Genomic DNA, 26,706 nt, shown 5'->3' on the forward strand with positions numbered 1-26,706 from the left:
AGTGAATTAAAAAAGTACTGGAAAAAAACTACTCAAGTAAAGCAAGGAAATATTTGTACTTCGTTACTTCCCAACTCTGGCAAAAATATTGCAATATCACAGTATTAAAGCTGCACTCTGCAGAATTTTGAGTTTCTAATAGCTACTGCCACCTACAGCCAAAAAATGAAATTGTAGTACTTTTTTCGCCTGCACGTTCTAAATGACAATATCATCACTTCTTACCTTTTAAGTAATTAGAGAGCCATTTGTTAGTCACTTTTCAAGCCCAAGTCAGATCTCAGTACTCTCCACCGCTCAAATTTCTGGTCGCGACTCTGTGAGATGACGACGAGAACATGACGTCACATTCGCAGAAATAAGGTGGGAAATTCGAACCCCATTCCAGTCTTAAAAATTATTTTCCAGAAGCTTGCAAGAATATCCATTGTGAACAGGTAAAGTCTTAATCTGCTATTTATAAGATGTCAAATGAAAAGGCTATTTTAAAGATATTTTGTGGCAAAATCCTGCACAGTGCAGCTTTAAAATTAAAGCTTTAAAATTTCCTATTTGAACATTTAGGTAAATAAAAAACACATTTTTTTCCCCAATTAACATAATTTGATATTTGTAAACAAAATATAGACTATTTGATACATTAAGAAAACAAATAAAATGTTCACATTCTTCTGTTTTAAAACTTCTTCGTAAGTCACAGTGTCCCATCATTGGTGAGCTATTTATTAGAAAAGTCTCACGAGGTATTCATGTTGTCCATCTCACTTTGCCCTATGCGTAACTGCTCTCCCCTCCCTTCTCTAGGAGAAGAAGAAACAAAACCATGGGCTCTCATTAACTTTAAAAAGGCGGCTTGTTTACTTAACTCTGCAAGCAGCCAGTCATAGTGTGCTCTGCTCTGAAGTGCCATCAAAGTAGAAGAGCTCTTTACCAGTGACAATTTTAACGGTTATAGAAACCTTATTTTTTAATTAGAATTTTTTAAACCATGGTAAACTGTTAAACCGGTAATCGGCCCATGCCTAGTTTACACTTGTGATCCTGAACTGATAACAATATAAGCTGTCTTTCCCCTGCAATTCTTGTTACACAGGTATAACTTTCATAAAGTGCTCCCTGGAACATATGACATCATTGCTTACCATCCATCCTGGATTCTGGAGAAGGTTGGTAGCTTTAGAAAATAACGATTGTTATTATTACACAAACAATGAAAAGCAGTTTGGATGTGCTGAGGTTACCCAGCATATTTTATAGAGGTATGCAAGCACACAAACCTGTATAAATCAGCAACAACTATGTACAACAGTGCACCTGTAGAATAAGGCACAGTGTTAAAGGCAAGGACACATTCTGAGCATATAATGATATGATATTGTAATAAGAGACTAACAAATAGAATGGGATTGTGATGTAATTGAGTGAAATAAATCTTCATGTTTCATTTTTGCATGGATAATAACATCACAGAGGATAATAAGCATACTTCATAACATTCAACCCCGCTGTTAAATGGTTCGAGCATTTTAGGTGGCTTTGTATTTGAATAATATGGAAAAATTATAATTATATACATTTAGAAATAACAAATGTCCACTGATTGGCGTAACTGGGGAATGAGAACAAGCTTTTCCAAAAAAGCTAGTTTGAGGCTTTTGGTCTCCTATCCGTTTCGATAATCTCAACTCAACACAATTTTATTTAAAGAGCACTTTAAAAACATCCATCCCTGCATACAAAGTTCTGTTCATGGAGTCAATTATAGACATGCAACAACAAAGAGTTAAAACTATGAATTAAAAAACAAAAAAACAGTAACACCATACAAAAAAAAAAATACAGAGTCGAAAGATGTGGAATAAAAATGTATTTTAATACAAGTTTTAAAATGGGACAGAGAGGGGCCTTGCCTAATGTTTAGCGAGAGGTCATTCCAAAGAGAGGGACTAGCAGCGCAAAAGGCTCAGGATCCCTCTGAGCCTCCGCTTAGTCCCCGGTATCTCCAGTATTGTCTGACCTGAGGCACAACGCTGGTGCACGGGAGTGGAGGAGCTCAGAAAGGTAAAATGGGGCGAGAGGATTTAAAGATTTGCAAAAATAAAATAATCTTGAAATTACCTAAAAAATGTACAGGGAGCCAGTGAAGGGAGGCCAGAATTCGATGTATGTGCCCCCCCCACAAGCTTCAGTTAAGAGGTGAGCAGCTGTATTTTGGACCAACTGGACACACTTGGCGGAGGATTTTGACGAAACTAAAAAGCATCATATTAATCCATCATAAATGTTTCCAAAGCCTCTATCCCATTGAGTGGCGAAGGTTTGCGAGTGTTTGTATGGCGTAGCAGATGTTGATTTTTCTTCAGGGTTGCAGGGTCGCAGAGACATTTGGCAGATGTTCGCTATATAACGATATATAACAGTTTTAAAGGTCGCAAACAGGTTTTCTTGCCGCCTAGAGATTTTGAACAAAACCGACCTTAACCCCTTACCATATTTGCATTTCTACCACTAAAGATGGGAGCGCTGATGCGTGTTTCGAGCTTTAAATCAGGGAGAGCGTATACGTCATTTTCTTTTTTTAATCCAAATTTCAGTCTCCTAGCCAATAAAATGCATTGGAATATACACGTGTCGGTGTCGTGACTCCTCGGAGGATGTTAGTAATGTCCGCCAGTAATGGCGAACGCCGTCGAAGTGAAAAAGACGATGCGCTTGTGAACTTTGAACCAGTGGAAACAGTCGAACGTGACATATGATTAAGATATATTTTTGTAAGCAATGACCATATCGACATCTTTGTAACAGAATAGAGGATGGAATTTACCGCTCGATTTAAAAAAAAAAAAAAAATAAAAATAGTGCTTCTCTTGCACTGATAAAGAAAATTAACTTATTTTTATATCTTCGATTGAAACAGTAACGATTAATAAACTCGGGCCAGTTTGAAAGCCATGTCTAAGCCTTCAATTTATTTTGGAATTATGTTTTTATCTGCTGAGATATTGATTATTTTCTAGGTGTTGAATTTACGGGAAAAAGTCAGAGTTTTCGAGGGTGATCCCAAAGACAACCTTAGGTTTTAGAGAGATGTTTAGCCAGGCGCTTTAGGCCTTATGGGTTAAAACAAACCCTGACAAAAAAATCAACATCTGCTTCCCTCGCAAAACTTCACTGCTCAGTCTGATACGGTCTTTTTAAGTGCTCTTGAGAAAGAGCAAGGTGGAAAAAAAAAGTGGATTTAACACCAATTTGCCAGTCCAATTTAAAACCACTATCCAATTTAAAACCCAAGTTTGAGACTGTTGGCTTTAGATAAGGCGCCAAGTCAACAAGATGGGATCTACATCTACACCAAAACTGTAAATTGTCCATTGAAATTCAAGAAATTCAGTTCCACCCAGGCCTTTATTTCCTCCAGACAGGACATGTAATGATGAGAAAGCATCCATTTTGAAGTGACAACACTCTATTTGTGACTTTTATATTTGATCAGATGTGCACTAATCCTTTGCCTTTCTTGGAACTAAAAATAAAAAGTTGGCTAATTATTTTGAACAATAATCAGATTTGTTTGAAGTACATAAATGGAGGTATAAACAAATTTCTGTCATTGAAATGATTGTCATTCACTGAGTAAAGAGCGTACACGGCTTTATTATCCTGCTTCCACTGAGTGTCGAAAAAAATATTTACTGGAGTTGATAAGGTCCCTGCAGCCTTACTACGTATTATGACCTTCATTGCAACTTATGCCGTCTTCCTGCAGAGCTCCACAACTGTGCACATTTCCACTGCCAATGCGCCGGCCGCTGACCATCTGGTGGTCGGAGGCTACGACGTCTCAGGCGAAGTCCGCAGTGATGGAGAGCCCATGAAAGAGGTCACCTTCCTGCTTTACTCGGCCATAGTCAGAAGAGAGGTAAACTGACCAATGGTTGATCAGGCTCAAATAATGAGTCAATTGCACTCGCAAAGCTCATTGAAGCTCTATTTTTCTCGTGATTCCCAGAATGTGAAAGGCTGCAACTTTTCTCCAGTGGAGGGTGCAGACTCTGGGGACAGCTCCCTCATCTACCTGTGCAGTGCTCTCTCCATGGAGGATGGTACATTCACCTTCCCCTCACTATCTAGTGGGGAGTACACAGTGGTAAGCCTTCTGTGACAATCCCAGTTAAAGTACAGTATTTTAATTTAAATGCTCATTTTTAACAGATTAAGAGCTCTCTTTTTCAGGTGCCCTTTTACAGAGGAGAAAGGATCACTTTTGATGTTGCGCCTTCCAGAATGAATTTCAAGGTGGAGCACAACAGTTTGAAGCTAGCGGTACGTAGACATATTGTCTTTCAATGTCATGTTAACATTCAAATATATTCAATTCAACTTAGGCCCTTTATTCCCTTTATTATTTGTCATGTGCAGCCTATCTTTCGCGTCATGGGTTTTTCTGTGACTGGTCGGGTCCTTAATAGTGTCGATGGGGAAGGCGTAGTTGATGCCACAGTCTCCATCAACAATCAGATTAAAGGTAAGCAATGAGATGACAACATGCTTTGTTTGTCATCATTGTGTTTATTTGTTACTATTTTATGCATTGGATTTCTTTGCTTGTGTCTCCTCATAGTTGTCAGCAAAGAGGATGGTTCTTATAGGCTGGAGAACATGACAGCCGGTACTTATACCATTCGTGTCCACAAGGATCTCATGTTCTTTGAGCCAGTAACAGTGAAAATTGCCCCCAACACTCCACAACTTCCAGACATCATCACGGCAGGGTATGTCCGGTTGATTCAACAAACTGGCCTCCACAGGCTCTTTATACGCTAAACAGCATAGATTGGTCTTCACTTTGTATTTGCAGGTCATTAGAGGGAAAATAAGACCTTTACCTAATAGACCACCTCATTATGTATACCTGCTCACTTTTTTTAAGTGAGAGCCTTTACAGAAAGAATCAGAAATGCTTAAGTGAAAACATTTTTATAAATGCCGTATTTGTGACAGCAGGGTAAATAGGGCTGGGCGACATTGCTGAAAATTGTATCATGATATAAAGTATTTATTTCCTATCAGTCTATCGATAATTGTTGTTGTTTTTTTCTTTGCTTTTTTTTTGTTTTTGTTTTACCTAAGCAAAATAAGAAAAAAATAAGACAACTATGTCGAGAAAAAATCCATTCAATATATCTGGTAGAAAAACTAATATACAAGAAATATACACTGTTATCGTGTACATTGTAGTGTAGTGTAATGTTAACATCCAGGCTCCAATTGCAGTGCCGTGAACGCGTATTTGCGGATAATGTAAAGACGCTACTCTAAAGCAGTAGTGTTGCTAGATACACTTACATTAGCCCTCATTCACCGTTTAATGATAAATACACACTTGGAGTGCATTCATTTCAGTTGACCCACTGCCTTGGGTCTAATTCAAATTGTTCACGGGCTCAATGTTGGGCTGAAATTTGTTTTTCTTACCTGCAGTACGATGCTGAGGCGTCGAAGCCGGCTAACACTGAAGCTAGCGCATCGTAGAAGGGGACCCCCTTTACTTCTACACAGTGGTGTTTAGTTAGTTCATAAAATATAATATGGCGTGTGTGGCAAAAACGTTAAACCAAGTTAGGGCACACTTTCATTCAGCGCACCTACGCCACACGTACACACGCACGTCTTCTTCGCTGGTTCAATATCTGTTTCTTCAGAGGTCAGTAAGCGAGCACTCGGCGGACAAGGCTCCCAACAACGGTTCTTGTGCACTCAAAAGACGCTTTTGTGCTCCAGATTTCCTCTTACGTGCTTGTAATAGTACAAATCGAACGGCACTCGGATTTTATTGATTGATAGATTTTTTAATCAAGCAATCTATTGAACATATTTTCTTTCTATCGTGATACACAAAGTAATATAGAATTATTGCTTAGCCATATAATGTATGCTATATCTTACGGATTGTGCATCTATTATTTTGTTTGTGTTTCTGGTGGTGAGCATACAGTATATTGATCAAAGACCTTAACGATCCGCGTTGTTCTTATGCAGGTTCAGCGTTTGTGGACTGATCTCTATCAGCCGCTTGCCCGAGGGCATGAAGCAAGGTCGCTACAAGGTCACCTTGACACATCAGGGCCAAGATAAGACCTCAGGCCGTATCACTGACTCAGATACCCAGGGAGCCTTCTGCTTTCAGGCGAAACCTGGAGACTACAGTGTCCATGTACGACAGTAGGAGCTATTCAATGAAATTATCCATCCATCCATTTTCTTCCACTTACCTGAGGCTAGATTCACACCACAGGTCTTAATGCTCAATGCTCTTGTTTGAAAAAATCTGATTTTTTTTTTACGTAAGCGTTCCTATTACATTATAAATGCAACCTCGGTCTTGGATTTAATTCTCCTGTCTGAAAAAGATTTCTAGCATTCATACTACGTGCGGTGTATTTTATAAAGAAACTCCAGTGCCACAATTCTTCATTCCATATTACTGCCCATTTCCCATAGTTATGTACTCTACAGTGAAAACATACCTTGCACATGCTAACAAGCCCACTGTGTGTGTGTAGGTGTCTCTCCCTGAGGTTGATCTGAAAGCGGGCCTGGCTTTGCAGCCTCAGGCCTTGGAGTTTTCAGTTGTCGACCAGCCCCTCACAGACCTGCTTTTCACCCAATTCATGGCCTCTGTCTCTGGAAAGGTCTACTGCTTGGGTAAAGTCTGATTCTTAAAAATCTTTGCTGTTGCTATATTTGTATGCTGGAATACAATTAAAAAAAAACCTCTCTTGTTGAACAATAGCATCTTGTGATGACCTGTCAGTCACACTCCAGCCAGTAAGCCGTCAAGGAGAGAGAAGGACTATGCCTTTAACAGGCAGCAGTGACATCCTCAGCTTCTCCTTTGACAATGTTCTACCTGGGAAATATAAAGGTCAGGAACCATAAACAGTATCCATTGTCCTAAAGCTGGTCACATCTCATCTTGCACCACCTTGCACCAAGCCACATGTACGTAGTATGAAGATAGATGCAGTAGCTAAGTAAATAGTGTGACATCATGACAGAGTGTAAACATTCAGTTAAACAACGAAGAAATTAAACAAGTTCTACTGAAATACTCTGCTTCATGAAAATAAGGCTGAATTTTTCTCGCACTTGACTAGACATCCATCTTTTACGCTTGTGCGACTCCCCATCCACGTGTAAGATTTTCTGTTTTATGACTCTTAATCTTTATTTTACATGCATTAGTAAGCATCTCTCACGAGGAGTGGTGTTGGAAACATAAATCAATGGAAGTCGAGGTTGTGGACGCTGACATCTTGGGGGTTGAGTTCCGGCAGATTGGCTACATCCTACGTTGCTCCCTCTCCCATGCCATCACTTTGGTCAGTAGCTACCCACTAATAGATGGTGAGCCTAAGTGATGAGATTCTTACGTTCACCATTTGTTGCTGTGCAGGAGTTCTTTCAGGATGGCAGCAAACCTGAGAATGTGGGCATATACAATCTCTCCAAGGGAGTCAACCGTTTCTGCCTCTCCAAACCTGGTGAGCTTCATTATCCTCATCACAAATAAACAGTATGAAGTAGTAATCTATGTAAGACAAATAAATACAAGTGAGCAAGAGTAATGTGATGTACACGTTTGAGGGTAAAGTTACCTAAAAATGTCTCATCCAGGCGTTTACAAAGTCACCCCTCGCTCCTGCCACCAGTTCGAACAGGATTTCTACATCTATGATACGTAAGTAACACTAGCAAGACTCTATCTACCTGCATCCAGTTACGTCAGGTGGTATGGTACCTTGTCTTAACAGCTCAGCACCCAGCATCCTGACCCTTACTGCAGTGCGCCATCACATGACAGGGCTCATTACCACCGACAAGATCCTAGATGTCACAGTCACCATCAAGTAAGAATCATTGAGTGAAAGTTTCTTCATTTGAATAAGCAGAATGCCTTTATTGCACGAATCACTTAAACTGGATGATTGAAAAAAGGAAAAAAAAAAAAAAACAATAACGGGATCCATCCGTTAATTTTCTTCTGCTCATTCGGGGTCGGGTTGCGGCATCAGAAGCTTTAGCAGGGAAACCCAGACTTCACTCTTCCCAGCCAATTTTTGCCAGGCTCTTTTGGGAAATCCCAAGGTGCTCCCAGGCCAGCTGGGAGACATAGTCTCTCCAGTGTGTCCTGGGTCAACCCTGGGTCCTCCGCCCGGCTGGACGTGCCCAGAACATCTCACCAGGGAGCCGTCAAGGAGGCATCCATACCAGATGCCCGTGCCACATAATCTGGCACCTCTCAGCCTTCTTTAAAGGGGTGAGGCTTCAGATTACTCGATTATTCGGTGGAAGAGCCGATGGTGTAATCGATTCTAAAGTGATCTGATAGTAACAGCCCTAGTTGGAACACACCCTCCAGCCCCCCTTCTTAAATAGGTGGACCACCACCCCAGTCTGCCAACCTGTTTTTTTTCCAATTTCCAATTTTTAAAGGAAAAGTGGTAGATGACTCATTCCCGTTCAGTGGGCACTCAACATTACCTGCTAGTGGACGGAGGAGGGATGGGCCTTCCACATGTGAATGTTTGGAACGTGTGTATGTGAATATCTTGAAACTGCGTGACATTATTGAATTAAGTCATCTTAACTGCTCTTTGCCAGTGTTTCAATACCCATCTTATACTGTTTTATTGTCTCTCCATTGCCTCAGATCATCCATCGAAAGTGAGCCAGCGTTGGTTCTTGGCCCCCTGCGGAGTCTGGAGGAGCAGTGGCAGGAGCAGCAGCTGCAGGAGATACAGTTGCGCCGCCAAGAACGAGAGAGGCGAGCTGCTGAAGAGGAAGGGGCCACCAAGGATGATAGTCCTCCTATCCAAGAAAAGGCTGTCGAGCTGACAGGCCCCTTCCACTATGAGTTCTCCTACTGGGCCAGGTTGTTTGCATTCAACATGTTGATAGTTCACTTGTCTCATTAAGTCATTTGTCTTATTAAATTACTAGTCCACCTCTTGCTCATCTCTAACTCTTAACTGTTTTGTTTCTCGGTTATTGGATCGATCAAAATCACTTGTTTCACATTGTTTTTATAGAAGCTATTACTTTATTTCATTTACTCATATTCTGAAACGCTGTTGCTATTTGTTTGTACAGAAAACTCTGTGAGGTTTTTTCCTTAAAATAATTTAGGAAGTCTGTTTGTATTAACCAACAGATCAGTGTTAACCCTTGAATCTATGATTCATATTTATGGTACTTTGCAGGGCTGGAGAGAAAATTACGGTGACTCCCTCCTCCAAAGAGCTGCTCTTCTACCCCCCTGAGGTGGAGGCCACGGTCACAGGAGGTATGGTTCTTGACAATTCTAGTCAAATAGACTCCCACCCACAAATGTATTTAGGTATGAAACATGATTTCTTTTTTTTTTTTTTAATACTATGAATTTCCTACACTCAAAATCATGCCACAGTAAATGTTAAAGGAGGTGTTTGTAGTGTTAAAATTGTTACCAAGATTTGAATGTAAACTCACTTTACTCACCCTCCCGATTGCTGACCAAAGCTCACTTAGGTGCAAGAGCTCAATTCTTCAAAATTGCCATTCATAATGGCATGCGATTATGAAAGTGCATAGTCGTGCTAATTAGTCAAAGAGAACATGTATCGCTGGTGTCGGGCCGAAACCTCTTAAGTTACAATTTGGTCAATTTCATATATTTTTAAAAATCTATACTATTGGTTAGTCCAGACTCCACACATGTGGGTGCTATTTTTACAAATTATTGACCAATCTAAAGCATTGAGAATAGCATGCACCGTTAGATGATGCAATGTTAAATGGTTGAACAAACATGCAATTTTTGGAGTCTGCTGAAAAGTAATTATTTTGGAGTTACAGGGTTTCGGCACAAAGCATGCATTCGGAAAGCATGCATGTGCACAGCACATGATTGACACCCCATCAGTCATACTATCCTCACGAAAAGTGTTTTGGTTTAAAAAATAAAAATAAAAAATTCCAACTCCCTGTTTAATTGTACTGCAGAGTCATGTCCTGGTCGCATGGTGGATATCATGGGCCGTGCAGGGCTCTTCCTGGAGGGCAAAGTGTCACCGGAGCTGCAAGGTGTCGAGATCTCCATCAGTGAAAGAGGAGCTGCTGCACCACTCATCACTGTTGCCACCAATGAGAATGGAGCATACAGGTACAAGAAGCCCACACTGTTTTACAAAGAAACATTAAAAGTGTTCCAGTGTCAAAATGTTTGTCTTTGGGTTTGGGGACTGACTGCTTGCACCAAACCACAGTGTTATATCAAGGCACTTTTCATATGGAACGGGTTTAAGACCACGCTCTTTAAATAAAAATACATTTTAAAGAAATCTTGCATGAGAGAGGATTTATGTCAGAGACAGTGGTGTAGATAACTATTGAAAGGTTCCCTCTATTTCTGCGAACATTGACACTTATACCTTGTACACCTTATAATTCTGAATATAAAAATGTCTGCAGAAAAAATAATGTCCCAAAATAGACTCAGTGGTCATTTTAGACTTTTTTTTCTTATGATTTTCAGCAGATGTTTGCCCGTCTACATTTAGGTCGGAACCTGTGTTGTAGTATCTGCTAAAATTGAAGCCAATTTTGATTCATAATGATTTGGTAGACCATATCTGGCTCCCGGGCCATAAATCTGACACCTGTGACCTAGAGGATACTGTAGTATTTCCCATGCATTTTGCTACTTAGTCATATAAGGTCAGGTCTGTATAAGGTCAGTGCTCTGGCCTTATCATCTGTGTGATTAATTGAAAACACATTCTCTTCAGACATTTGTATTCCTTCCAACGATCTTTTCTAATCATGTTTGTGAAGTTGACATTTGTTTGAAAGGATCCTCATTTGATTTGTTGCACACAGTCTTGTCTCCTCTGTTAAGCTATGGCGATTTCAGTGATTCGTCAGCTTTTACATTCTGTCCATCTTTAAAGCTCAATAAATTCAAAGTTTGACTTTCCCACAAGACATAACTGCTATATCATAGATGGCAATGAACTACCATACAGAGGTCATTGCAGTCTTTGATCGTAGTAGTTGACTTTTGGTTCTTCCCCATCAGGTGTCACTATGGCATGTCGCACCTGGGCACAGTTGTTTACCTAGGATGCTTTTTCGAAGCAATCCTCTCATTTATCTAAGCTTCAATAGTAAATCTGATGAAATTTTTAACAGATTTACTTGATTCTTGACTTTTAAAATACAAAGGTAAAATTAAGCCATATCTGAGAGAGTGTTGTGAGCGTGGTGGTTGCCACTTGGTACAAAATTCCAATAAAAGAAAAACTATATAGTAGTAGAATTAAATGTTATGTCCAGCTTTCAAGCTCTTGTAAATCATTGATGATTTCACTCGGAACAAAAGTTTAAATTTCCTCACCAAATGCCATATCTCTGTAATATACTTTGAATACCGGTCTGTTCTCATTACCACATTTCTCTCGTCACATGTGTTGCCAGTGTGGGTCCACTCCACAGCGACAGGCACTATGACATCAGTGCCAGTAAAGAGGGTTTTGTCCTGAGTCACGTGGAGGGAACCCAGGGAGATTTCAAGGCTTTTGCCCTGGCTGGAATCACCTTCAAGGTAGATTTGCATTAGATATTTTAGAGCTCAATAATTCAGATCCTTTTTCACCTGCATTCCTTAGCCAATGCCTTTGGCATGGACACTCATGTTCCCTTACAATTCTCTGGTTAGTCTGACTGTCTTGTTACATGTGAAAGTATGGCATAATATAACACTCTTAATGATGTGGGATTTTTGTACAGTAATTGAAAAAAATGAATCAGCACTCACCATAGCTTTCTGCTGTCACCTTACAGCCGTGCGAAATGGAGCAAATTTTTTCTTTCCTGATATAGATAATTTTACACGCTGGCAATAATAAATATCCTGATTATATAAAGAAAAAAAATATATTATATATATATATATATATATATATATAATTTTTTTTTATATATATAAAAATATATATATTTTTCCCTTAAAATTACATGAAATTTAAAATGACGTCTTTGCTATTTTCTGCGATCTTTTCCACATTTTTTGTAATATCCCCATTTTCTACAGACCACACAATTTAATTGATAAAATAAAATAAAACACAAATATCCAGTGGCCATATAAATATCATTCAGTGTGTCAGGTCGTACTTGTTTTACAAGCTTTTGAAGTGCAAAGAAATAAAATAAAAACAGCACCGCTTCAAGTAATATTCAAGTATGCCTATCATTTATCCAGTAAAAATACTACTAAGCGTAGGAAAAGAAATTACAGAATTCCCTCAGTAGCAACAAGGTAAATCCAACAATATAAAAGATTGAGGATTATGTTGTACAGTAGATATTGTATGTCGTATCGACGATACTTCGCACAGCTCTAGTCACCCTTACCTATTAAAGTCTAAACCCTACTTTTAGTAGTTTGACCACAACTCTGCCGATTCTCTTACCCCAATTCAAGCTGTAGTATACTTGTATACTTTCATTTTATTGTCTTAGTTTTAGCAGCAAACATGTACAACATTTGGTTCTGAAACAAGTGTGAAGCTTTTCATATATTAACATGTACCTTCTTTTGTGCATATGTATTGTAGATAAAGTCAGAGGACGGTCATCCGTTGTCGGGAGTCCTTCTGTCTCTAAGTGGCGGACAATTTCGTTCCAACCTGTTGACTCAGGACACCGGTCTCCTCACGTTCAATAACCTGGTAGGGAACTCAATTCACTAATGTACATTTGAACTCATTCAGTGCCATTGACAAATTTATTTGTCTTTTCACAGTCCAGCCATTCAATCCCAGGAATTTATTGAAATTTTTTACCAACGTTAGCGTAAAAGAGGGTCTGAAAATGTCTAGCAATGGGTTGATACTCTAAAATCAAATTGTATTAAATCAGAATTTTGTTGCATTAGTTTTTTGTATTACATTGTTTGCATTCTGATTAATATGTAATATGTTTGCAATACAGATTATTCATACCCTGCATGTTAGTGGTGCTTTTAATTTTGTTGTACTAGGTAATGACCATGAAGTGTTTTTCATATACACTGTGTGTACGTGTGCGTAGTGTGTGTGTCAGTTTTCAACTTTATATACATTTTCCCTCCTTGTTAATCCGTGCTTAGGGTGACACTTAATTGCCTCACACTAACTCAATAATTGTTTCGTAGTGTGTTGTGCTTTCATTTTACATTAAGTTTGTTCATCCTCTGCAGAGTCCAGGTCGGTACTATTTCAAGCCAATGATGAAAGAATTCCGTTTTGAGCCGACATCCCAGATGATTACGGTGGAAGAGGGTCAAATCCTCAGTATCGATATAACTGGAATTAAAACTGCATATAGGTACTGCTGATTCTCTTTCTCTTGACTGTAACAACCACCATGAAGCGCTTCCCAAAAAATATGTTGTCCAATCCATTTCTTGTTCCTGTGCTTTTGTGCCCAGCTGCTATGGAGCAGTACAGTCTTTGAGTGGTGATGCGGAGAGGGACGTTGCCGTGGAAGCGGTGGGTCAAGGAGATTGTAGCATCTACAGTGAGGACACTGTCACTGATGAGGAAGGTCGCTTCAGACTTCGAGGTCTGCTGGTAAGGATGCCAATGAGCTGCTTCCAGACTTCAGCCACCTATATTATTACAGCGGTACCTTGATTTATGAGTTCTTCATTTTACAGATTATTTATTTAAATTAAATGCCATCGTTTGATTTAATTTTTTCTTTGTTCTATGAACCAAAATTTGAGTTACAAGGAAAGTGAAAAGCAAGTGGAGTGAAAAATGAATGCCTCAAAAGAGCATACCTAAACATACGAATACTACAGTAATCCCACAAATCAATAGTATTTCTTTATTCTCTTATGTTTAATGCAATACAGTGCCAAATTCTTAATCAAAAATGCATAGCAAAAAAGTTGTGGTAGTGTTTAAGGAGCTGAAATGAATTAATGGCATTTCAATTAATTTTATTGGGTGGGAAATTGATAAGACGAGAAAATGGAATCACCAGCTTGGTTATGGAATTTATTCAATTCGGAAGTCAATGTACCACTGTACTTGTCTTAGAATGCATCAAGATGTGGGCACAGTAGCCAAAGATTGTACTCAAGTAAAAGTACTACTAGGTTAGAACAGGGGTCGGCAACCTTCAACACTCAAAGAGCCATTTTGACCCAGTTTCCATGAAAAAGAAAACACTGGGAGCTGCAAACACTTTTTGACATCATCTGAAATGATGTTAGCATATACAGTGTGTGAGCTGTATGATATGATGATGCAATAGGTGTCTCTATGCGTCAGCATAGTAATTTTACTGCAGTATTTTTGGTTGGTGGGTGGGGAGCATTTTGGTTTTGTAATTGACGTCATTTTGTACCGAAGCTCAGCTATTGACTATTCAGCTCTTCAGTCCCCTATTTACTATTTTTTCTGCAGCCTGGCTGCAAGTACCTGATTCAGCTGCGAGCTGAAGGCAACGACCACATAGAGAGAGCCTTACCACAACAAAGAGCCATAGAGGTAGGTGGCAAAAATCAGTATGTGCTTTTTAAAATTGTGCTAATTAAAATGTTCCTCATTTTCACTGGATAGTGCCCAATGACTTCACTACAGGTCTACTCATTATTTATGGTACTCTTAGAAAGCTGGGTTCTGAGTAGATAGCATGTGTGACGATAATTACTATATCGACTTTTCGCTCGATGTGGGAAAAAATGGACACAATAGTTTTTTCCGACTCGATGAATGGTCATTTGCATGTGTGTTTGTTTACATACGTCATCAACATTCACTGACGCTGCTTCATTGGCTCCTTTGTCAGTCAGCCTGCTCGCAGCTGTGTGAATTTGGCACACACACATACACATAAATACTATGGTGGAACGGCTTCTGAAACCCGTTTAAACAAGTTGGGTCACAGGTGTCTAATCGGTTCTTCCTTGGCACACGCAACTCTTTTTATCATTTATTCATGAGCCACAGCAGTGTATGGTGGCGCTAATAATAGCCAAGTGGTGTTAATGCTAGCGGGCGAAACCTTGCGCATTGGCTCACAGCTAACCTCTGTGGTGCTCTACATGTACTATTTAATTGCTTGTTTGTGCACCACTGGTTCTGCGAACATTTGTTATGCCCACCAGGATCTTAAAGACATTGGCGACCAGCACCAGATGTCCATTTTGAGTGCATAAAGATTCTGAATCTGTCCAATGCTGGTCTTCAGTTCGCATTGTCACTATACGTTTCTGCACACACGTCAGACCACATGCATTATATCATGTTTATTTGGGTTTTTTTTTTTTTTTTACGTGAGTATTGATTAGATCAGTTGGAAAAAAACCTTTATTGAGCCAAGGTACCTTATTTTCATTTACAAATTTCCAATAGGTCACCAGTAAGCAAAAATACTTATGACAACTCTACTGAAACAATGATCTTGCCTTTTCTTAATTTAGTTACAAAATGCACTTCATAAGGATGTAATTCAATTATTTTTGTTGTAACATAATCACTATATCAGAAAACGATACTATTATTTATCACAATAGGTTCTGGGAGAATATATCGTCTCAAAAACGTGTTATCGTGACAGGCCGAGTGTGACATAAGCCCCTTTTCCATTGTACCTGTGTGGTTATTTTTCCATTACACTTTTTCGGGGTCGTGCAGGTACAAGGGAACTGTTCCTCAGAACCTCTTCCAACCTGGCTTTAGAACACAAGCTGAGGAGGGCCATTATGTCATTGTCACCTAATTGGCCAACAGATGTAAGCGTTTCTTTAAGCACTATTGCTATCTTGGTTCAGCAGAAGTAAACAAATCCATACACTAACCACCAGCGACACCAACTTCCTAGCTCCACTTTCTGCTCCATCTGCCTGCTCTTCTTTGGCTCATATTGGAAGCTGGCTGTGTAGTACAAGTCCCGGTGTCCACAGACTGATTATTTTGTCGTATGTTGTTTGTCCACTTTTAATCTGCACAGGATGCCGTGTGTGACGTAGTAAGCAGAGCTGGGAATTTTACTTAAATTTCACGGTCCGTTTATTGCCTTCCACCTACAGCCGGGGTACCCTTCCATTTGTCCGTTTATTCGCCTTTTTGTCCGGCCGGACCAAATAGTAGTCGCCTATAGGCCGGTCCGACTATCAGTTTAAACGGGCCTCTGTTGGCGTTTCCGACTACCAACTTCGACAAACTATACAATACGACAAAAGTGTGTGCGAAAGCTTCTGTGCATTTGATGGACTATAATTTGTGACATTGCCACACCGCGCAACCGCAATTCGTATTTTGAATGGCCTCAAAACCTGTGGCCGAGACCACTCGTGAAATTTTGTGAAACCTTGCACACCGCATTTGGGTGTGCATGTGCTGTGGAGCCTTGCACAGTTCAGTTGATCCCGCAATCATCAATTGGTGCCTGTTGTAATGGAGTAGCAACTGAGTCCAGGTCTGGCCAAGTGAGGCCAAGACAAATGAGGGTCAGGCCATTCACGAACCTTTAATGGAAAAGTGCCTATACGCTACTTTTGTTTAGTTGAGCAGATTCAGCATTGTTGCATACAAAGTTTGGTACTCGAGTACAGTATGATACTCTATACCACAGGTGTCATACTCAAGGCCCGCGAATTGACTCCAATTGAAACGCGGCGCCAGAAACGCTCCCAACGGAATTGGTGTGAATGCATCATAACTATGTGGCCCACGACAAAAATGCGTTTGACACCCCTGCTCTATACACTAATTACATTTCTGTACTGCAGCCTTCACGTTACACTCAGTCTACTGGAAGATTTGTTTCCTTTCCGTTGCCATCAGTCACATGCCAAAGTAAATGCATACATTAAACATACAAATACATTTGATGCAGCTACTGTGGCTGTACTATTTTGCAGCAGAAAACCAACTGCCTCAAAACGTGGTGCAGAGGTGGACTTCCCCCTATCTTTTCTGAATGTGTCGCTCACAGTCAGGTGACCTTCCAGTTCCTATATGAGAAAAACTATTTTCACATTGCCATAGTAACTTTTGTGGATGCTGTTCTCTGCAACATTTGTCTCAAGAATCCGTTTTTTTTCCTTGCGAAATTGGTAGTGTGGGAACACGGAGTGTGACGTATCTCATGGCTCCATTCTGAACACCGAAACAAAAGCATAGATAATCCCATTGCAAGTTGGAAACCTTTCACTTTGTAATTTGTCCTCTTTTGAGAAGTGCAGCCCCGCTAATCTCTCTTGCAAGGCCGAAAAGGCCTTAATTCTTGTTAAGTCTCTGTTATTCTTTCACACCGTGTGACTCGTTTGCAGCTTTATCTCTAATTGGAGTCCAAGCTGCATCTGCACATTCTACACCATGTTCACTCTCCTATTCAGGTCGGCAGCAGTGACGTTGAGGGAGTCAACATCATCGCCTTCCGACAAATCAATCAGTTTGACCTGAGTGGGAATGTCATTACATCCCCAGAACATCTAGCGACTTTATCGGTAAGTTATTCTTTAAATGAACGTTATCTAAATCCCCGGCATTATTAATGGAGCAAAAACGTATGAGGTCGTCAGTGTTTAACATCTTTTTCCCCCCTCCCCGCACCTGTGCTCAGGTAAAGCTATACAGGAGTGACAACTTGGACAACCCCCTCCACAGTGTTTCACTGGGCCAGTCCCTTTTCTTCCATTTCCCCCCACTGGATAGAGATGGAGAGGTATCAGCCTTCATTTCTGTCTTGAAATGTATTGGGGGAGCACAACTATGAAATAGAAAGAAAAAATGTTCAAAGCAACATTGTAATTCATTCGCTACTAGTAATGGGTACCAAGTCTTGGTACTAAACTGGCCGCGGGGCTGAATTTTTAAAAACTACAGTGTGGATAAGATCCACCCTTAACAGTTCTGTAAGCGGTCTTTTTGAGAAATTACTCAAATTAATTTCGGGTTGATTCAGGCTATATAAATCTGATGTTGTTTCTAACTAAGAATAAAATTAGTATGTTCGTCTAAGATGCATGTTTGTTCAAAGTCAGAGCCATGCGCGTGCCCATGTAGTGCTGTGCTATCATATTACTTATTGCTATCATATTACGGCATGATACAATACACACGTATTATCGAAGAACGTCCATATACGTATAACCGTATAAATGTAATTTTATTTTTAATGTAACTTTGTTATATTTTAACTCGCCCTCTTCTCGTCATGATTTTGTCATCAAAGACCCATATTTAACTTGTCTCACACTCTCATCGTCATCATGAAAAAAAATTGATTCAATGAAGACTCTAAATTATCCATAAGTGTGAGTTTGAATGTTTTTTTTATCTATTTGTGCCCTGCGATTGGCTGACAACCAGTTCAGGGTGTACGCTGGCTACCGCCTGAAGTTAGCTGGGCTAGGTTATAGCACGCCCGCAACCCTTGTGAGGATAAGCGGTTTGGAAAATGGATGGATGGAAGTCTTCAGATCACCTGCAACGCTAATGAGGTCAAGTGGTATAGGAACGGGATATTGTTTACAGTCACTTAGCCACTGTAGTTTAGTTTTATTTGGAGAAAGCTCACCTTTTTGGTTTCTAACACTAATGGAGATCTTATCATGAGACAGAAATCTTTAATCTACATTTTTTTCCCACTTGCTGCCTGGTAGGACATATTGTAGTGTTCTATACAAGGCTTGCATTTCTACTTTTGCCAGCTTGAACTTCTTGGCTGTTATTCCTACTTGCCAGGGATGATGTAAATGTGCTAATATATATTTTTTCTAAGCGATTAATGATGTGATGTTCTGCTGTTCCCGTTTCTTCAGGGCTACATTTTGATGCTGTACTCCACACTGTCCCGCACGCAGTATGACTTCACTCTACCTCAGGTCTCCTTTACTTCCACTGGCTACCACAAGCACATCACCCTCACCTTCAACCCAACTGTAAGCGATATGTGATGGGACTTTTTTTTTTTTTTAAATAATTGATGATAATTAATAATTTTGTCCTAATCTGTGTTTTGTCTTGCAGCGCAAAGTGCCTGACCAAGATGTTGCCCAGGGCTCCTACATTGCTCTACCCCTCACTCTGCTACTCCTGTTAGCAGCATACAACCATGAAAAGGTATCTAAGAGCCACATGCCCACAACTACGTGATCAACTGCTTTAGTTTACTCATGTCCTGACTTGTTTTCTAGGTCATCCCCTTCCTCCTGCAGATGATGAATCGTGTCCAAGGTGTAAGGAGCATGGCTCAAGCCAGCGGAGAAAGCGCTGCTCTGGACGAAGCCAAACGTCAGGCCAAGAGACAGAAAACCCGACGGACATGAGCCAGAACCTTCCCTTCCCAGCACATTTTAATAGTCCACCAGAATTCATGGCCACTGCTCGACAAGTCAGTTTGGGTGCACAAAATCTTCACCGCTGCATCACTTCCAAGTTACATCAGTGCATTCAACTATTTAGGTTAGTGAACTATCTAGGTTGTGTTATATTTAAAAGAAGCCCAAAAAGAAACTATCCGACATCACCCTCATCTGTTGCTCAAATGCACTGAAGTGATTCCCCCCCACCACCCCCAGTTCATTCAATTAACACATTTGTGATCAAATGATGTAATCTAGGTAAACTCAAATCTATTTGTCGCCATTTAAAATCATGTGATTATCTTCCATTGGGGGCAGTAGTTTCTTAAGAACTGGAGCATGTCATGTGGCAGCCTAGCCCATAAAAAAGAAAAAAACCCGAGAACTAGTTACATTAACACGTAGCGTACCTGAGATTCCCTGTTGTTTTCTTTTACTCTAAATTCCGCCTTATTTTTGTGACACAAGCCAGAAAATACTGAAGTACTCAGTGAGTTGTAGGCTTTCAAAATGGGTTTTTTGAACACTTTACATGAGAAATTCAATTGGAATCACTTTTTGTGGAAGTTAAATGGAAATGTGTTTTTTCTTTTTTCCCCCAAAACTAGCATGTCGCTGCATGTCGGGCAGATTCTTGACATATACAAAATCATCACTTTTCAGGAAACCAAAAACACTGCGTGTTTGTTTAGCCATTAACATTGCATCGTCAAACAGGGTGAGCCATTTTCAACACACAAGGTTGGTCAGTAATTTGTAAAAAAAATTAATAGAATAACTGGCTCATGTGGGGACTGACCAATAGTCTGGATTTGTTAAAAATATATTAAATTAACCAAATTTGCACATAGGTTTCCACCCAATAATGACAATATACAAATACAATCATGACAATTTAGTGTTTTCATGCACTGACATGCATTACTAACTAATATAATTTCTGCCGAGTCACACTCTTAAATTGATGGTGTAACGATTTAGCTGCTGGTTGATTTTTTTTTTTTTTTTAACTCCATGTTAAATGTTAACATGATCTATTAAATATACATACCGAGGGTAATGCAGATAATACAAATGTTCACTTTAGTTCTGTAAAGTCCCATATTACCATTTATTCCCATTGAAAGTTCCCAACTTCCTTGAAATTGGCAACCCTGATGAGTGGCAAGTGCAAACTTCACATGTTCATGAAACTTGTCCAGTGCCTCATCACAGATCGCAGACATTACGGTTTTGACAGAAACATTCTTGTGATGCACTCTTGATTAACTGTCATGTTATTCAGAGACACTTACTTTGTCTAGATAATGAAAATGCAGATTTTGATACAGTGTGAAGATCCATTATTGTTGTTATTGTTGTTTTTTGAGCGGTTAGGTTGCTGGAAATTAACTGGGATTAAGATTTTAATAATTTATTTATATGACTGATTAATGTGACTCTGATAGTACGGGTAAGCTACTTGATTAACTGGTGAGGTTGAGAACCCTCAACAGTAAATTATTCATAGATCTGGTCATAAATTTGAATAAAAAGACAAATATGATGTCATCTTACCTGTAAAAAGTCTTGATTGTTTTTTTTTCTCTCTCTCACGCTCTCTTTATACATCTCAACTGTCCCCTGTTGCTAGTCACTGAAAGAGCCTAAACCTTGAAATTGTACCAAATTGTGGAAATGTATTCTCAAGGATGCACATACATTATATGATGATTTGATAGTTTGGCTGGGCTGAATGGGGAAATATGATAGATGGGGTGGAATTGTCAAACAGTCTGTATTTGTTCTTTTTATATTTTTAAACTTGAACTGGCAGAACATGTGCTTGGCTGTTGTATGTTGTTGCCTCCAGGGGGCAATGTAATACTTGACAGTGTTCTCCTCACGTGGGTGATAAAACATGGACACAACCAAGTTAACTTTTTACCAATACGACTTTTAAAAATAATTGACTTTTTTGGTTCAACTAGAACAAGAATATACTTGTAAAAGGCTGTATAAATAAACTATGCCGAGTCATTGTCCTCTAATGTGAAGGAGAAGTTTAAATATGAAAAACAAATTATCTGCACTCACTACATGTCTCAAGGGCTTTTCTTTCTTTGTGCTGCGTCTCCACTGCATAGTTTAAATGTCACAACCAAGAGTGTAATGAATAAGTATGAATATAGTGCACAAGTCTGAAGGACACCGATAGGGATGATGGCCTCAAAAATAAGTCTTACTATTGCAAGGTTAGCTGGCAAGGATATTACTCGGGAGGATAGTATCAGATATAATATCCATTCACTGACGTCTAATGAGATCTAATGTAACTGTGCCGTCAACATTAGTTTGTAATTGTTACTGCCTAACTCACAGCAGGACAAATAACAAACATCGTGTATCTCTGTATTGCAGTATCTCCACGACAATGACAGTGAATTAAAACAGCATTCTGCTATTGCATTTCAAAAGAAGGATTTTTGGATGCTTCTCTTTAAAAGGATGGGCTGATAATAGATAAGCCATTTTAGTCTTTTTTAATTTTTTTAACTAATAGTTTGATTGCAACCGGGTAGTGAGAACCACTGAGGAATAGGACTGAAGGAGGATGGTGGTCAGTTGTGTAATAATGAATCCACACCCAGTTGGGCTCGCCAATGGATGCCATATTGCTAGGGCCGATGTAATTATTGCAATGCACGTGCATCTGCGAGGAGAAAAGGTCATAATCGGATATATTAAGAATTTGTGCTCTCGTGTTGCATATATAAGCAGGAGGGGGCAACTCGAGGCCCGCGCTATCCTGCATGTTTGAGTTTCTCTCCTCCAACACACCAGATTGAAATGGTAATGTTGGTTCAGGCTTCTGAAGAGCTTGCCGGTGAGCTGATCATATATACTAGATACTACTGTAAACGAGTTTTTTTTTTTTTGCACGTAGCCTTCTGTACAGTCAAAGCTGTCTTTTCCGTAGATGTTAGTTCAACTAACTTCAGGAACACTGAAAAGTAATTTGTTGTGCTCTTCATTGGGTTTTTTTGTATTGTATTAAATGTTTTATTCATTGGCCGCCCTCGCTTGAATGGCACCCTGTGGAAGACACACCATTAGCGCCACCTACTGCTCCCATTCCCTTTGACCAAACACACGCACACACATTAATGAAACACTGCAGTGGGCCTAACAATTTCTTTAGCATACTGAATATTTAGTAATAAACCAGTAAGAATGCAGCAACAGCAATTTCAGAATGACGCGAACAAACCCACAAATGTTTTATTGCACAATTCAAAACAATTGTAATTATTTTTACTTACTACAGCAAAGTTGTTTTAATTATGTTAAGAGATATATTGTTAACTAATTTCCTTGATGCTAATTAATCATATTTGCCTCATAGACTCTACAATAAAGATAGTTGACAATTACAAGTCGGAAATTGCCCTCACCCCACGTAACTGTGTAGAAGTCTGTGATATTAACAAATGTTTAATGGGACTCTGTATAAGACACAATTCCATTGAGAGGCCTGTGCCCTAGTAGTTATTAGCATCATTGCAAAATGCACAGAAAATGACAGAACACTTAACGTGCGAAAGTACAACAATAGTAGTACAAGTTACTATTATTAAGTGATAGCTGGCCAACCTTCCCACCACTCAGCTGATTCACGCTGAATGAACAAAGTAAATGATGAATATGAAATATTAAAAATATTTAATAAAACGTGTGTTCATTTTTAGATAAGCAGGATAAGTATTAGTGTATGTAATTAATGCAATCCTGCTCAGATAGTGGTGTGGGCCCCACTACCCCCAACTGTCCAGCTAAGCACAGTTTAAGCACAAAAATACATAAATGAAAACTAGTTGATCATTCATTAAGTGAAAATGTGTGTTTTTTTTTCTCTTTTTTCTCTGTCTTTATAATTGAGTTTTCATTAATACTCAAATACTCGCTTATTTCCAGGGCCGCCTTTACCCACTCATAGTCCCCCGGTGCTATCCATCAACTATAGGCCCCCCTCCTCGACTGAAAAGCCCATATCCCAAATTAGGGGTGAACATTTCAGACTGCTGGCAAAGGTAGAAAAATACATGTTCACTTCAGGGTTTGTTCAAGGTTGTAAATGTTGACCAACCATTCATCAGACATTCGCCTGTACTTTTCTTGTTGAACACGTTCAAAATTTCCTTGCGACAAAAAAAATCCGTTCAAATGGTGGCGAACATCTGGTAAACATTTTGCGAACATTTGCAACATTGAATGAACCCTGGTGAACTCTTAACAAGCGCCGCATTTCTTACGCCCTCCGAGCGAGGCCGGCCAGCCCCAGCCAGCATCCGCTCCGCTCTGGCGGCAGCCACCATGGCGTAGCCCGTGGGCGAGCTTGTCCCCAGCCTGTCGGGCCGGCCGCCGCCACAGCCGCCCGCCCGCCTTCCAGCCCAGTCCTGGCTCCGAGGTAGCCTGGTTGATCCTGTTAGTATGCCTGTCTAAAAGATTAAAGCCCTGCAATTCTAAGTCCACACGGCTCGTAACCCAAATTTTGTAACCTTCAGATCCAATTTCGCAAGGACTCTCCAGTTGCATCTGCCGTCATTGAAAAAGCTCTCCTGGTGCATCTGTGATATTCCAACCTGTCCACTTATTATGTCCTTTTTATCAAAGTGAGATGTGTGTTCACTTGACTGATAAAGTGCCGCTAGCTAGGGTCCTGTCAGCTAACAAATATGCGCGGGGATCAGTCACGTTACGTCCAGAGCTCTGTAACGGGAACTTCCTCTACATAGGGATTGGCCGAAAATTGTCATAGAATATGGTACGGGTGTGTGATTGGTCCGCGGATGCCACAATGACATGATTGACTGACAAATAAACAAATGACAGAATAATGTGGAATTGAATGGCTTCCGATACACCCCCCTAGAGTGGGCTTTGTGTACTGCTGCAGCAAGTGACCCTCTCTACAGCCACGGCGTTGCCTGCGGCTTGGTCAATTCATGGCGAGAATATAACGTGCTTGAAAGAAAAATGTACCTTTTTTTTTTTAAATTCTGATAGGCCCCTGACTTCCGTAGACCCCTGGGCCCAGGCAAGCCCGTTGGTAAGGGCGGCCCTGGACATGTCAACAGCATATCGGAGAGTTTGCGCGTGACGTGCAAAGGATGCCTGGGCCAAACTTCAACCAAGTGGGGTGGTTGCTGGGTGCTTTCGCCATTTAGTTCAACATGTCTTGTACATGTCAGAGTGTTCCCTCACATTGGTAAGATGTCGCAAGTTGCAAGGTGTACCCTCGTGTAAAAGGGCGCCCACCGAGGCGGTTTTGGTCCTCCGCGCACTGCATAATCTGCGTGGAGGGAGGGGCGGCTCCGCCTGGCAGGAAGATGCCTTCCTTCTCTCTATTACTGCTGCCATGGACACGGGTTCTACAGTGGAGTGCCAATATTACACCAGCTTTCTATAGACTTTATTTGCTTCACTCAAACTGCATGTGGCTATTGGCGTTAGTGAAGGAGATGTTACCAATGAGGCTCATTTGCAAGAGGTTTCTCAGCCTAATATATGCCTATTATCTCATTTAAATTGGCAAATACCACCGGCGCAGAGAGGCATTCTGTTTGGTATTGCAGTTAGTGAAATATTGCAGCCTCTGCACACGCCTTGTGCATTGGATGCTATGTTCGCTCTATTTTTACCGGTTAGCACCACGCATAAGCCACGCAATCTTTAGTGAATTTGGCCCAGAGATTTTTAAGATGGCTGCACAAACATCTGAAGGCATCTCACAAAGTGAAAGTGCATAGGCATCGGCAGCTTTGGAGGAAACAATCTCAGGCACTGGACTCCTCCACTACCCGATCGCTTCGCCAAACATTGGCCTGCATCTCTCCCCCTGTTGGTCTCAACAAACGCCAGCTGGCGGCAGGCTGTGCCACGCACGCCTCTCCACTGGAGCTGTTTTGACAGCCAGTCTAGCGCATGCAGCTCTGACCAGCTTGTACCAATTTAATGGTGCCCGCTCTCATATATAAGTCCCAGTCATGACCCAGTGACCTGGACAATAGCGAATAGGCAGCTGTTAATAGTTTGGTGGACATTGCTAATGCAATTATCAATTTGAGACTGACGTTCCTATCATTTTTCCCTGTAATGATGTCATTTTTTAAAAGACGGAGCCTCTGCTGAGACAAAGCAAGGTAGGAATTATGAGAAGATGCTGTTCTCTAATGGAGTTGTTTTGTTATGAGCAGATGTCTTAGTGCTGTTTTAGGTTGCTTCCAAGTAGTTCCTTGATTGCAGTGGTGGGCCGTCATTCGCCAGTGACTGAAGTCCGTCGTCATCAGTCATCATTATTTCAGGCCGGCCCACTCCATTATCATTATTTTTGACACGCTTCATTCATGGCTAAATTACATTTTGTCATTGATATTTAGGATATTTACAAGGCGAAAAGCATACAATTTTATTAATTTAGAAACAGTTTGGACCACTTTACACAAAAACATATAAATTATTATAATATTACTGATCCTCCTCCTGCTTCTCATTCCCAAAGTGCCCCTCGTGTGTTTTTTGTAGGGTTGTGGCAGTCTGTGGGACAACTGAAAATGGCTTCCATCACCGCTTTTTCAGTGTTTTAAGCGTTGATGGCAGCTGTAAGTCCACCAGCAAAAAACAGGAATTGGTACTGAGAGACAGCTGTAAATGCTCACCTCTGCTTGATTGTTTATGTGGGGATTTCTTGACACTCTTTAATGTGAAATTAAATTGAATTTTAAAGTACTAATGAAAATAAGGGCATGACTGTAGTGATTAGCTACCGTATATCTAAAAGTAAAGATAAAATTATTTCATAGCATAGCCAAATAAAAGAATTGGGAATTTGCAGGTTCTAGTTTAGGAACTAAGGATGTGTCTGTTATTGTCTGTATGAGTGTGCCTCTGTGTTAGACAGCAGGCTAAAAAGCTGGGAGCCATGAGGTGAGAAGACTAGCTCAGGTCAGTTAAACCTTCCAAAGCCTGCAGAGTTGTGTGCTATTCACTCAGCTGGCTCTGAAATGTGAGGAAGACAACACAATAGGGATGTGACGGGACGACAAAGACGAAATAATAATTGGAAGTCAAGCAAACTTTTGCTGAGAGTGACATGCAGCAAACACCTCACAGTTGGACACTACTGATTAGCACACCTTCAAAACACAACCTGGAGAAGAGAAGGGAAATTAGCAAAATGATCCAGGATGCTGGAACAAAATGCTGCATTTTTTTTTTTGTGGGTTGGCGACTGCTGATCTTAAAAATACTGCATTTTG

The 26,706-nt window shown here is 40.3% G+C and overlaps 1 protein-coding gene across 1 annotated transcript in view; it reads left to right on the forward strand.

Moving 5' to 3' along the window:
- nomo (nodal modulator) overlaps positions 1–20,974 on the forward strand; it is a 24,624-nt gene extending 3,650 nt beyond the window's left edge. The window contains exons 6-31 of the mRNA XM_086033425.1: positions 1,094–1,166; positions 3,767–3,919; positions 4,010–4,147; positions 4,234–4,323; positions 4,420–4,525; positions 4,622–4,772; positions 6,040–6,214; positions 6,564–6,705; positions 6,794–6,925; positions 7,246–7,382; positions 7,457–7,544; positions 7,678–7,741; positions 7,815–7,910; positions 8,714–8,935; positions 9,264–9,346; positions 10,045–10,204; positions 11,518–11,644; positions 12,660–12,773; positions 13,283–13,410; positions 13,514–13,655; positions 14,499–14,582; positions 17,438–17,548; positions 17,665–17,766; positions 18,866–18,985; positions 19,074–19,166; positions 19,241–20,974. Of these exons, the coding sequence (XP_085889551.1) occupies positions 1,094–1,166; positions 3,767–3,919; positions 4,010–4,147; positions 4,234–4,323; positions 4,420–4,525; positions 4,622–4,772; positions 6,040–6,214; positions 6,564–6,705; positions 6,794–6,925; positions 7,246–7,382; positions 7,457–7,544; positions 7,678–7,741; positions 7,815–7,910; positions 8,714–8,935; positions 9,264–9,346; positions 10,045–10,204; positions 11,518–11,644; positions 12,660–12,773; positions 13,283–13,410; positions 13,514–13,655; positions 14,499–14,582; positions 17,438–17,548; positions 17,665–17,766; positions 18,866–18,985; positions 19,074–19,166; positions 19,241–19,372 (3,163 nt within the window). The 3' untranslated portion in view covers positions 19,373–20,974. The remainder of the gene's footprint in view (positions 1–1,093; positions 1,167–3,766; positions 3,920–4,009; positions 4,148–4,233; positions 4,324–4,419; positions 4,526–4,621; positions 4,773–6,039; positions 6,215–6,563; positions 6,706–6,793; positions 6,926–7,245; positions 7,383–7,456; positions 7,545–7,677; positions 7,742–7,814; positions 7,911–8,713; positions 8,936–9,263; positions 9,347–10,044; positions 10,205–11,517; positions 11,645–12,659; positions 12,774–13,282; positions 13,411–13,513; positions 13,656–14,498; positions 14,583–17,437; positions 17,549–17,664; positions 17,767–18,865; positions 18,986–19,073; positions 19,167–19,240) is intronic.
- Positions 20,975–26,706: the final 5,732 nt, after the last annotated feature.

Source organism: Filicampus tigris, chromosome 6, assembly GCF_054856515.1.
Source record: "Filicampus tigris isolate MCC_2025a chromosome 6, RoL_Ftig_1.0, whole genome shotgun sequence".
Taxonomy (NCBI): domain Eukaryota; kingdom Metazoa; phylum Chordata; class Actinopteri; order Syngnathiformes; family Syngnathidae; genus Filicampus; species Filicampus tigris.